Below are 13,108 nucleotides of genomic sequence, written 5' to 3'. Positions count from 1 at the left end.
GAATCCACTGACTCTGAGTTCTACATCTCTACAGGTGTCTCCAAACCTCCAAAACAGACAGAAGATGAATAATTTGAATAATAAAACTCAACACCACTCAAGGAGTACAGGCTAATGAGCACAGGCTGTAATATCCACCTACTGCTGCCTTTTTACCCTGAAATACTGATTGCTGAAAGACTGAAAGTAAAAATCCCTTTAACATAGAGGGCTTATGGTTATCATTACATTGATTAGTTGTTTTAATTTGAGATTTTTGGATGGGATTCCCTGTTCCAGCACATAAAATTTTCCATTGAAAGCAGATTTTGTCATTCTTTGCATGAGATACAGTGGTTAGTGTTAACATGCAACCAAAAATTTTATGCAGGCAAATAAACTGACTTCCTTTTCTTTGGGCTGCCTTCCAAAGCCCTGGTTTTAATATCTAATGTACAAAGTCCCAGAACACTGCTTTATATTAAAAGCATGAGCCAGAAATGTCCTCAGAGAACACTCCTGAGGTCAGGATTTTTCATTTGTTATCCAGGCCTCCATACCTAGATGGAAATATGGAATCACCTACAGCACATTTCATGTCTGCGGAGGAAAACACTTCAGGAACAGCATTTAGCACGTCCCACTGAATGGTGTGAACACACTGGGAAGGATTTAGTCACTTGATTCCTCTTAGGAAGGATATTTGGACTTTCTCCTCAAAGAACTGAGCGTGGTAAAAATCCAAAAACACAGCACAAAACTGCAGGAGCTGAATTCATGGGGGTGGACAGAAAGCAAGGTTAGGTGGGATTTTGGGAGGGAATTGTTCCCTGTGAGTGGGGGAAGGTTCCCAGAGAAGCTGTGGCTGCCCCTGGATGCCTGGAAGTGGCCAAGGCCAGGCTGGAATAACCTGGGCCAGTGGAAGGTGTCCCTGCCCATGGCAGGGGTGGAATTAGATGATCTTTAAGGTCCCTTCCACCCAAACCATTCCAGAATTCCACATTCTCAGCACCTCAGCAAAGCCAGGCAGCCAAATTAAAATTCAGGCACCTCAGAAACCCAAGAGGGATTTGTGATTTAGGGGGAAGGTTTGGTTTGTACCTGAACCACTGTAGGAGGAGGATGAGGGGGTTCTCCTGGAGAAGCTTTTCACAGCCAGGCTCTGCCCTCGCTGCTTCCTTCTCCAGGCTGTCCTGCACTTGGAGTCGATGCTCTGCTTGATGCGGTACCAGTCTGACTCTGTGATGCCAAATTTGTAAAACAGGTGGCCTGGAATGATGGAAGAAAAGAGATAATTGTAGAAATACAGTCAAATATACCATAGAAAAACCATGGAATAGGACAGTCGTCATTGTTGAGAGAGAAATGGAACTAGAAAAATGTTTCAACAGATGGCCTTGCAAAATAGACTGGATATTTTGGAGAAATAAAACTATGAAAGATGCATTGGAGTGGACCATGAGGGGTAATTTCAGATGATTGTCTTTAAGGCATCTATAGCATGGTGTGACAAAAGCTGATAGGCCAAGATACACTCATAATATATTGTAATTAGGAAATAATTGTGATGGTGTGAATTATAACATCTGTATTGTCCCGCCCTTCTCATGAGACTGCAAATGGAATAAAAGTTTTAAAAACACCTCTCAGTTGCCCCATCTCTGGGTCAGAAAAGGGCTTAATCTGACAACAATAATCAACATAAACCTGTATTTTCCAGAAAACACAGAGGACACATGCGGTCCCACAGACCAGGCTCTGCACCTGTGCAAAGAGCCCCAAAGCTGAGAATGACAGGAGTTCAATAAAACTTATTCCCAAAAGCCAGTAATGGTTCACCTGCACAGGTCTGGATGTAAAAGTGCCAGCAGTGCATGGAATTTTATCACCTGCACTGGGGTGTGTGGGAGCTGCTGTTACACCCAAGCTGTGCCAAACCAAGAGGAGGATCCAGCATGGATTATTCCTCACTGACAGTACCCCACAAGAAGTCTGACTGTACAAAACTGCCTCCTGATGAAGAAGGAAACTGCAGCAAACTCCATATAAAGAAAAAAAACCCCGACTCTTTTAAAGCTCAGTTCAAAATTGATCCGAATCCAGTAAAAACAACCCAAAATGAGAATCCTCTCACAGCTGCTCCCAGAATTCAGGCACTTTAAGAGCCTCAGGATGAACTTTGCAGCCCCTGGTGCTAAGTTGCCAAAGTGTTCCATAAACACGGCGAGGAGTGGCTTTAAAACTGGGAATTTAACTGGGAATGTTGTGCACTGTCAGCTTGAATTATTCCACACTTTCACCATTTCATTGGAGCTTCTGAGGGGTTTGGATTTTCCTAAAGCACCAACACTCGAGAGCAAAAAACTCCAAGCCCCCACAGCTGCAGAATGAAAAAAAAAACCTCTTGAAAATCCATTATTTGCCCATCTAGAAAAGAGGGAGATGGATTTTTATATGGACAGGACAAGGGGAATGGCTTTAAACTGATAAAGAAAAGAGTTAGGTGGGATATTGGGAAGGAATTTTTCCCTGTGAGGACGGAGGGATCCCCGGGAGTGTCCAAGGCCAGGCTGGAGCACCCTGGACAGGGGAAGGTGTCTCTGCCCATGGCAGGGCTGGAATTAAATGAACTTTAGGTCCTTCCCACCCAAACTATCTCAGGATTCTCTCATCAAAACTCACTAAATTCAATCAGAAATCTCTGAACATTTAATATTTTAATACTCCTCAGTACTTCAGAATTCAGAGGTGCAACACTGAACAAGCCAAGGCTGCCAGAGATGCTTTTACTCTACAGGACAAAGCTTCAAGAATCTCTAAAATTCTAATTTTCCTTTTCCTACCCTGCAAAGTAATATAATCTCTTCCACTTTTCCACTTACTGGGCTTTCCATCTTCCTCTCAGACGGGCTCCTAATCCTGTGAAGGACTTGCTTAAGCTGTTGTATATAGAACCTAAAGAACAGGATATGGGCTGCTCCTGCAAGACAAATGATTTGAAGCCTGGAGCCACAAAATTCCAGGTTTGCACAAACTAAAAGCTCCATAGTTTCCTCTGAATTACAAATGAGCCCAGACTCCTCAAAGCCTGAAATCTGCAGGCTCTAGCAAAGCCAAGTGGAGAACTGGATCTCTCGTGGCATCATTTTTTTAAAATATTTTTTTTCAATGCTTTAGTTTTTTGGGTTTTTTTTTTTGTTTTGTTTTTTGGGGGTTTTTTGGTAGAAGAAATTTGAAATAAAGGTGAGAACACACAAGAAGAAAACACTGGACCCCAAAATCTACTTCAAAAGTGCTTTAAAGTCCCCAAGATTTCTCACTTTTAAGTGACAGCAAGAACCCAGAGAAGTTTACAGCCCTGTGTGGTGTCTCCAAACTGCGAAAGGAGGAAAATGGGATGAAATTCCAATTTGCTATTGTGAAAGGTTCCTTTCCATGGGTGTCAGCAAAAGCAGAGAGCAGCTCCAGGGTAAACCATGGAAAAGAGACAACAGCCTCACCAGGACAGGGGCAGACAGGAGAATTTTAGGCTACAGAGCCCTAAACCATCAGGGACAGATTTTCCTAGCCAGGCATCCTCATTTCTTTCCCTTAATTCATGAAATTCCCAGTTGCTGTCAGGGTGTCAAGCTGCTCCAGACAAGCAGTGCTGTTTGCAGAGATTTTTACAACTGCAGACATGGTCATGTGGAAAACAGGACTGAAAAATTAACCCTAAAGCACAAAGCTAATTGATAAAAAACCAAAATGAATTTCAGATGTAAAATCTGTGCAATCGCTGTCACAATCTAAAATGTTGTTTTACAATCAGGTCCTTAGCAAGACATTTCCTACCAAGAAAAATCTCAACCTAAAGGCACTGGAGGAGTTTTTAAGCAGATAAAAAGTTGCCAGTGGCATTAAAAACATGATTTACCTGCAGAAAGAGAGAAATCCCACAACCACGTGCACACAACAGCAGAGAAGTGGAGCGTGCTGACTGTTCCCTATCCAAATGATTCCAGGCAGGAGAGCTCCCAGCTGCCTCATTTCAGCATGTCCCACACCCAGCCCGCTCAGAAAAGCAGGATATTGGAAATGAGACCTCTCACTTGGGGAAATCCATAGGAGAGAAAAGGCAGGAATGCTCCAGGGAGAAGGGTTTGACCTTTTTTTGAATCATTTACTGTCAAAAGCTGTATCAAACGCTGACATTTTACACAGCACAGCATCCACGAGCCACAGAACAACACAGAAAAAAATCCAGGCAGGAATATAAATCAGCACTTGGACCAAAAGACAGTGATTTGGAAGATAGATGCCCATAAAAGAAGAGTAAAGTACAGGATTTCGATGATTTAAGACTGGCTGAGTGTGTTTTTAGTGATCTTTTCATGAATGGTGCCTCAAAAGACAAAGTCCTTATTTTAAAACAATAAAACCCAAAGTTTGCTTTTTTGGGGGGAGGAATCGCATTTCCTGAAGGAAGCTTTCCATGAAAAACACACCAGAGACTTAAAAATAATTCAGTGATTTCATAAAATGCAGGAGTTTGGGTGATTTATACAGACAGAGAGATCCTGGCTGCAGCTTGGGAGACAAAAAGGGCTGCAAAGAGGATTCAGAGAGCCACAGGGGAAATCAAGGATCAACATTCCAATCTTAGCTAGGAAAAGCTCAGGAAGAAGGCAAAAATCAGGAAAATTCAAGTCAGCTTTGAAAGGCAACAGGTGCAGCATGGCTCAGAGACACAGGGAGAGATCTGGGGGAGTTCAATTAAAATTAAAAAGAGCAACACAAGCAGGTCTGAAATAAATCTTTCTGTGGTTTTTAAAGGAAATCAAAACTAGGAAGTGCAAAGGGGGGAAAAAAGCTTGGGAATACAAAGCAAAACAAGCTCAAAAATGCAAAGGAAAAAATATTTTATTTGGTAAAAACACAGAGGTGGTGTCTGAAATGATTCAACACTCACATATTTTTGGAAGATCTGCTGTACAAAATAAGGAGAGAAAGGGTTGGGGTTTCCTAAAAACCAGAATTAATTATAAACTAAGAAAATCCCAGGAAAACCATGTTCCTGAGGAAGTAATCCTCTCTTCCTGGAAGGTCAGAAGTCAAGGAACAAAAGACAAAAAAATCCCCACAGAAGATGAAACTGTAAAGAAATCAAATTAAGAACAAATTGAGGAGGAAAAGATCAAAACAGACATGAAATATTCCATCCTCATCCCACATTCAGAACCAGCTCCTAAAAATCAAACTCCCTGGCAGGAGTTTCATTTGCACACTCTGAGTTTCTGCTGCTTCCCATTCTCCAGGAATCACAGATTTCCTTGGAAAATTCTAAGGTAAATCAGTATTTTCATGGACTTGACAGAGTTAGGCTGAGGTGGCCCAGAAATTCCTGCTGGATTTGGTGCATTTGGAAAGATTAGGGAAAGCACAGCACAGAATCCAATAGCCACATATATGAAATACAAATCTATTTATATTAAATACAGAATCCAAGCAGATTTGGGTCACTGCTCCTTCATTTTCCAAATCACTCCAATTATTAAAACTTAAAGAAAAGCACCAGGGTGGGGAATTGATATTAAAGTGTAGGACAGAATCCTTTTAAATTGACAGGAACATGATGGATTCTACAAGAAACAGGCTCCTGCCTGCTCAGAGAGGAGAAGGGGTTGATTTTTGGGGGCTTTGGCTCCCAAAATTCATTTTTTCTCAGCAGGATCATCCATTTGGAATCTTTTTGATTAAACCAAGAGCACATGACAGCAAAATCTGCTGCTCTAAACACGGAGGGAGCAGAGGAAAAGCTGAAGCACCTCTGGAATTCCTCCTTGAGCCCTCAGGCTTTGATTCCCCAAAGCTCATCCAGGGCTTGCCCTGCCCATATTGAAATCATCGGAAAGCAGGAATTGTTTACTCCTCTGACAGCTGGGGGATGATGTGCACAGCTGAGAGGCACTTCCCCCTGCTCAGTTTGGGATGTTTAGGTTTGGGATGCAGGAAGGGAGGCGTGCCAGAGCCTTGGAGGCTCCTACAATGTCACACGCCTGGAAAATCCATCCTGGCACCAAAAAATCCCTTTCCATGACATTGCTCTGACCCACAACGTCCAAAAAAGAGACAGAAGGAGCTGCTGGGAACTTGGAGAGAGGGAGGAGGGAATTACTCTGTTCATTAATATTTATTGAGGATATTTGTCTGAATATTTCATCTTGAACAAGTCACAGATTCAGAGGAGATATGAAAATTTAAGTTATTTTAAATGCCTTTGTTCTTCAAATTAAAAGAACACTACCAGAAGTTTTTAAAATGAAAAATTAATGTTAATTTGGATCTAGAATCTCCAAATTCCACCAAGGGATCCTGTTCCAGAGCAGGAGAGCTCCTCCACTCAGTCACACCTCAGCACCTCTCTGGAAAAGCAGCCAGGCTATTTTTACCTATTTTACAGTGAGCAGACCCTGGTTTATTCTGATTTATGGAAGGAGCCATCAGCATTCAAATATTGCCATCTAGTGGGGTGTCAAATTTCCAGTGTGGCAGGAAAAGATGGATTTTTATCTGTTCCTGGCTTTGCTCCATCCCAACTCCCCACAGGACACAGTGAGTGCTCCAAAAGATTATGGAGTTGCAGGAGCAGGGAGGGGCTGGGGTGAATTAATTAATGAATCCCTGCAGAATTAATTAATCCCTGCAGGAACAGAGTATTTGTGATGTTCCTGGAATTCCACGTGTTACAGAATTCCCATCCTTCAATCCCTTTCCTGATAGTGACAAAACATCCACAGCTGTTTAATAACCTGAGTACAATTATTATAAATTAATCAATCAACCCCTACAAGAGGGTAATTCTGGACCAAACACAGGGTTTATAATCTGAAAAGAGAAAACTCTTCCTGTTCTCTTCTCCAGCCTTGCTCCAGGTCCCAAGTTACACCAGACTGATGACAAGGAACAAATGGCATTTGCTTCTATTTTTTCCATCATTAAAAAAAAAAAAAAAAAAAAAAAAAAAAAAATCCTGCATTTATTTATTCCTATTTTGTCCCCCATTTTTAAAAGAGAAGCCAACAGCTGCAGCAGAAGCCTTTCCAAAGAGCCAATCTTCAAACTTGCCCTTTTCTTCTTTACACACTCCTGAAAGAGCCCTCAAAGGCCCTGAAAAAGCTGCTTTTCCATCCCCAAACTCAGCTTTGTTTCAGCTGCCTCTCCAGCAGGGCAGACCTGCACACTGCAGCACGTACTTGAACCAAGTCTGGCCAAAAGGGAGAAGCACTCAGGGATGGAAGGAGTGTGGAAACAGATGGTCCAAGTGACCTCATACATTCATTTTCTGGTTTCTGGAGAGCCCAGCACTCAGCAGCGCCTGACAGCACGTCACACACAGTGGAGTTCCTCACAGCAGTGGGGACTGACAGCCCCACCACGGCTTTTCCAAGAATGGAAAATTGAATTCCTCACTTGTCTAACGCAAGGACAGCAAGAGAAGTGTGAGGAGGAGAGAGAAAACACACCATTTCTTTTCTTTCCCCAAAATTGCTGCCTTTTTTTTTTTTTCTTTCAGTTTATTAACGTGACCTAGCCAGGAAAATAATTGAAATCAAGAGAAGTGCCCAGGAAAGAAGCAAACTGCAGGCAGCAGCGAGTTCCAGCTGAAAGCAAGGCCAGCACTGATGCCATGGATGAGAACTGTGGTGCTGAGATAAACTCAATGGGTTCTCCCATTATCTCCTTGCCTGGCCTCAAAGGAGGTTATCAGTGCCCTGCATGTGGCAGCATTTAATTGATTCACAAAGCAGCAGCTCCGTGGAGCTGGAGGAGGCTCATGCAGCTCTGAGGGACACGACGCGTGCCAGCAGCAGCAGCACCAGGCCCACAGAAATTAAAGCTCCTCAGAGAGGAGGAAAGCCCAACAGAAAGGATTTCTTTCACTTCTTGCTTTTTAAAGATGTGCTGAACTCTCAGACTTTGCTCCTGAGGAGGAGAGAGCTCCACAGCTCTGCAGCCTCTCCCTGGTTTGGTCCCCTATTGTAAACGCAGGTGAACTTAATGGGAAGAAATGATGATGTCTGACTTAATTTAGAAGGCTGAATTATTTCTTTATTATAACTATGCTAAAATACATTAATATACTGTATAGAAGGAGGATACTAAAACTATATACTACTTTTTCTAACACAACTCATGACCCTCTCTGAGAGTCCAGCTCCAGGTGGGTTGGATTTGCCACCAGGCTCAAACAATCCTCACCAGAATCCAACCAAGCCATCACTCCAGGTAAACAATTCTCCAAACACATTCTACATGGGAAAAACAAGGAGCAGAAATAGAAATAGTTTTCTCTTTCATTTCTTTTTGTGCACCTCTATAAAAAATCCTGAGAGGGAGAGAAATGTGCCTGCCACAGTCCCCAGCAGGTGACACCACTCGTGGCCTTCCCAGCCAAGGCAGCCCAGCTTGCCAGGGGGAGCAGAGCCCCTGGCAGGGCTCAGAGCTCAGGCTGTGACAGCACAAAGCTCAGCAGGACCTGCCCAAATCCCCCAATCTGCCACGGGCACGCTGCTGCAGAATTGGGCAAACTCGACCCTTCAGCCTCCAACAAAACCTTTCCTCCCCTGAGCCATGCGGAGGAGCAGGAATGTCCCGCTGGGTGATCTGAGCAACCTGCAGAGTGTCTTGCCCAGCCAGGGGCTGCAAAGGACAGATCAGAGTCCCTTCCAAAGCAAACAATTCCAGGGTGCTGTGATAACACCACAGGAACTGCCTGAAGTCACTCTTTATTTCCCAAGAACTACAGCCCGTGGTATTTAACACTGGGAGAAGAAAATGTTGGCAAAAAGTATTTCCAGGGACCACAGGATTAGCTCATCCATCAGACACAAACCACAGGACTCCTGTTCAGGCTACCAGGGTTGGGAAAAGGAGTTCTTATCCTATAGCATCAGGGAGCCTGAGCTGGGTGCAGCAGCTCAGGGATCCTCAGGAAATTGCTGGGTTGAGCTTTGCCACTGCCCCAAACCTCCAGAGCATCTGTGGCTGATTCCTGAGGGAGCTGGGGAGGGATTGAAACAACAATTACCAATATCCAAATCAGAGAAATCACCACTTTGTGCTGCTGCTGAAATGTTAAAGACACGGCACAAAATGCCAATTTGGATCATTTTTCTTCAGGCTCTCCAGCAGTCTCCAGATGGAATCCAAGGTTTGGATGCATCTCTACAGCTGCTGATGTTCAGGATTGCGGCATGTTGGTGTGACACTTTTAAACCATGGGATGTTATTCAATACCCTAACAGCCAGGGACTTGTGGGATATTCAGAAATGAGACACGAGAAGCCAAAAATTACAAACAGGAAATGAAAGGAAGACACAGAAAATATGCCAAAAAAGCATACAAATATTAGGTAGGAAATAAGAAAAAAAAAGGGAAAATTGGTAGAGTTAATAAAAATACAGTAATAAAAAAGGCTTTTGGAAGTGGGAAAGTGAAAGAATAGAAAATATTGATGACATTCTGTATTTATAGCGCATGCCTTCAGTAATTGCAATGTTTGTTTACAGCACCTGAAGGACACAGAAGCTGGAAAGAGATGATTCCCAAGGGTCTGGAGAGACAGGACACAAGGGATGGACCCCCACTGCCAGAGGGCAGGGATAGGTGGGATTTTGGGAAAGAATCATTCCCTGGGAGGGGTGAAGAGGCCCTGGAATGGATTCCCAGAGAAGCTGTGGCAGCCCCTGCATCCCTGGAAGTGTCCAAGGCCAGGCTGGACAGTGGAGCTTGGAGCAGCCTGGGACAGTGGAAGGTGTCCCTGCCATGGCAGGGGGTGGCACTGGATCATATAAATATAACCATAGATATAAATAATATAAATATAAATAATTGATGCACACAGCCCAAACCACTCCAGGATTCCATGATAAACATCTTAAAAAACAGCACCAGCCTGGAGTGTCCCACAAAACATCCTCTGGTGAGAAACATCTGAGCTCAGCTCATCCATGAGAACTTCCTGCCCTTCCTGCAGTATTTCCAAGCAGGATAATCCCCCAGAAGGACAGAAATGTGATATATTTGCTGCTGATCCTGTTGTTATTAAGCTCAGACTCCCCATGAAAAGCTGGAGCAGCAGTGCTGAGCTCCCCACACGTTTTCCACGCCACCAGTGGCAGCTTCAACCAGCCCAACCTGTGGCTGTGGGCAGCAATATTTCGATTTCTATTCCTCTCTCCATACATAAACTCACACCACTGACATCAATTCCACAGCCAAATGTGTTTCCTATTAAGCAGCCGTGTGTGGGCTGCAGCTCCAGAGCTGGTGTGTGGATTTTTGGGAAGCAGAGCCAGTGTTTAATTCCACTTGGCCTCTGCTGAGGACACAAGTCCTTTCAGAGTGTATTAACATCTCTTTCAACTCCTGCAGTAGGAGAAGTGCTCCCATCCCTACTGGAAGAAATGTTTTGTATAACAGGAACACCAAGCTCTGATGAAGGATTTCTTTCTGTGCTGGGTTTTTATGTCTTAAAAAGTGAAGTTAGTTGGCATTTGAAGAATAAAATGCATCATTCAGAGCTAAAAATCTGATTTTATCATTAGGTGTTCTCAGCTAACACTTTGTTTTACGGTATTTAAAAGACAAGGATGGATTCTGGATGAAATTAAAGGGAAATGGGAAAATTCACTCTATGAGAGTCTTGGAAGCCCATGGGAAAATTCACCCAATTTTTTCAGCACAGTTTCCTTCCCTCTGTGAGCACTGGAGGGTTTGGGTAGGGGATTTCTGGTTTTGAGTTGTTTTTTTTTTCTCAGCAACAAACCTGTCCGTAACAAGAGATCTATTTCCACGTGCATAAATTGTTCCCTGAGCAACAGATCTGTCTGGAGCCAAAATAAGAATTTTGGGGTCCAATAACACAAGGGCACAGGTTCCCCTTAATGCAATTCATGAGTTTGGATCTCCTTCCTCCACACAACCAGAAATTCTGCATTAAATTTGCAGGTTCCATCCTCTTGGAGTAATTAACCAGAACAGATAAGCAAGTGGGAAAATGAGAGTCTGCAAAAACCCATGTGCAGAGCAAGGGGCTTGCACAGAAATAATACACAAAGTTACACACAATAATATATAAAATATGTGTATATACAAATATATATTATAAGTAACTAATCATATTTTGTTTTCATTTAGTTACTTTGATTATTTTGAAGAATAAGAACTACTGATAAATTTTCTTTTCTGAGCTTCAGAAATCCCCTCTCAATTTTTCCATCATGCCAAGGAAAATCATCTTTTCACTTGCACCATTTCTTATAACTGCAAAATTCTGAATTTGGGAATCTGTTTTTTCCAACTGGCTCGTGGAAATTGCTGTAAAATCTCCAAAGAGCTAAACCTGTATTTTCTGTTAGGCAAAGAAAATTACAACTGAGGATGTACTTGGATTGTATTTCACCAGCAAAACTCTCCATTTTTAGCAGGGCTGAGGTAATGAGCTATTTAATGACAGAGATTGTGTTTAAATCATTCTGGTTTCTTGCCCAAAAATTCTCCTCAGTACCACTGCCACCCCACAAACAAATTCCTACCACAAGTGAAAATTTAGACTTCCAAAGATAAACTTTCCTCTCCTCTTGTGGTAAACCTTGTGCAGAGCATCAAGAATTTTTAATAAACACACATCTCTTCATTTTCTATACTTTCCACATATTACACAAAATACTTTCTCTATTAAATACAGATTTGCTTGGTGTTTTTCTTATAGAAAGAAAGAAAAAAAAAAAAGATGGAATATCTTTCCACTGACAAACTGCAAGAAACTTGAAACGAAAGGAAAAACAAAATCTTTTCTATTTCCTTGGCCCCCTCTGGCTGTGATTGGCACAGGCCAGGCTGATGACATTGGAATTTTCATTTCTGGCTGAATTAAGTCATCAAAGCATCATTTGCTCAGAGAAGAAGCAAATCCCACAGTGGGGACCAGCACTGAGGGGGTTCCCATGCCAGGGAAACTCAGCTTTGGGGTGATTTTCTGGGAGAACACTTCAGGGATGAAAAGCAGATGTGTGTGGACTAGGAAGGGGGATTTGGGATGGCTCTTCCCAGGCAGGGATGCAGGGATGGAATCATGGCACACACAGACTCTGAGCATGGGCACAATCCCATCCTCGAGAGCTGAGTGCTCCACATTCCTCACCAGGCTGCTGGAATGCAACTCCACTCCCACTTAATTACTCCCAGTGATGACACATGAGGTTATTAAGTGAAATCATCATTCCTGGACCACTCTTCTCACTGTTACATTTGCAGCTCCATCAAGTTCTCGTGTGTTTTCTTTGCTGGTTGCCACAGGATTCTTTGTCCTTGCTGGTAGCAGATCAACATTTCACTGCCCAAACCAGTCTTCTCTGGCCAGATCCACACAGGAGCTATTTTTTCCAGAAATCCCTAGTTTTTTATGGCCTGGCTCCCAAAAGAAAACAACACAGCAGCCAACAGTAGGAAGGAATGAAGTTGTTTCAGATACCTGGATCCCAAACCGTGCTCATGCCACCAAAGTCAGACACTGACTGCTGCTCACGATCTGCTCTCACATCTGTGCCATTCCAGACCTTCTCCACTTCCACAATCCATCATTTTCATGGTCAGAACGCCTCACAGAAATGACATAATCCCCAGTTTGAGCACTTGCTCACATGGACACATTCCTTCCCCATGCTCACACTGGCAAACATCTCATCTTCCTCCACAACCAGTTACAAACTGACCCATGTGATTTGTGCTCTCAGATTTGAGGGATGGGAAAAGAACTGCCTGGGAATTGCTTTAACACTGGACCAAGATCCATTTCTTAGTGTTTCTAAAAGCTTTTAACAAAAATCTATGTTTTAAAAGCATCATTGATGCTGATGAGATCAGCAGACAAGAAGGCTTTGGAGATCAGCATTAATTTGATTTACCATCTCCCTTAAAAATATATATTTAATGTGTTTGTAAAAGAAGCCTGAAGTCTTCTGCTTCAGGTAAATAATGAAGCAAAAATTGCCCTAATGCAGCCACCTGAGTGGGTTAGATTTGGTTTTCAGTATCCCCAAAAATAGCCTGAAAATCCCTGGAAACAGCAGCAGATAAGAGGAA

At 42.9% G+C, this 13,108-nt stretch overlaps 1 protein-coding gene across 2 annotated transcripts in view; it reads right to left on the bottom strand.

Annotated features, from left to right (window-relative positions):
* BANP (BTG3 associated nuclear protein) overlaps positions 1–13,108 on the bottom strand; it is a 111,909-nt gene that overhangs the window by 60,674 nt on the left and 38,127 nt on the right. For both annotated transcript variants that reach the window (XM_030282266.4, XM_072934217.1), the window contains one exon: positions 1,081–1,248. In XM_030282266.4, coding sequence (XP_030138126.4) covers positions 1,081–1,248 — 168 coding nt within the window. The remainder of the gene's footprint in view (positions 1–1,080; positions 1,249–13,108) is intronic.

The sequence above is a fragment of the Taeniopygia guttata genome, chromosome 11 (assembly GCF_048771995.1).
Source record: "Taeniopygia guttata chromosome 11, bTaeGut7.mat, whole genome shotgun sequence".
NCBI classification, from domain to species: Eukaryota; Metazoa; Chordata; class Aves; order Passeriformes; family Estrildidae; genus Taeniopygia; species Taeniopygia guttata.
This window is presented reverse-complemented; position numbering and strand designations above follow the sequence as displayed.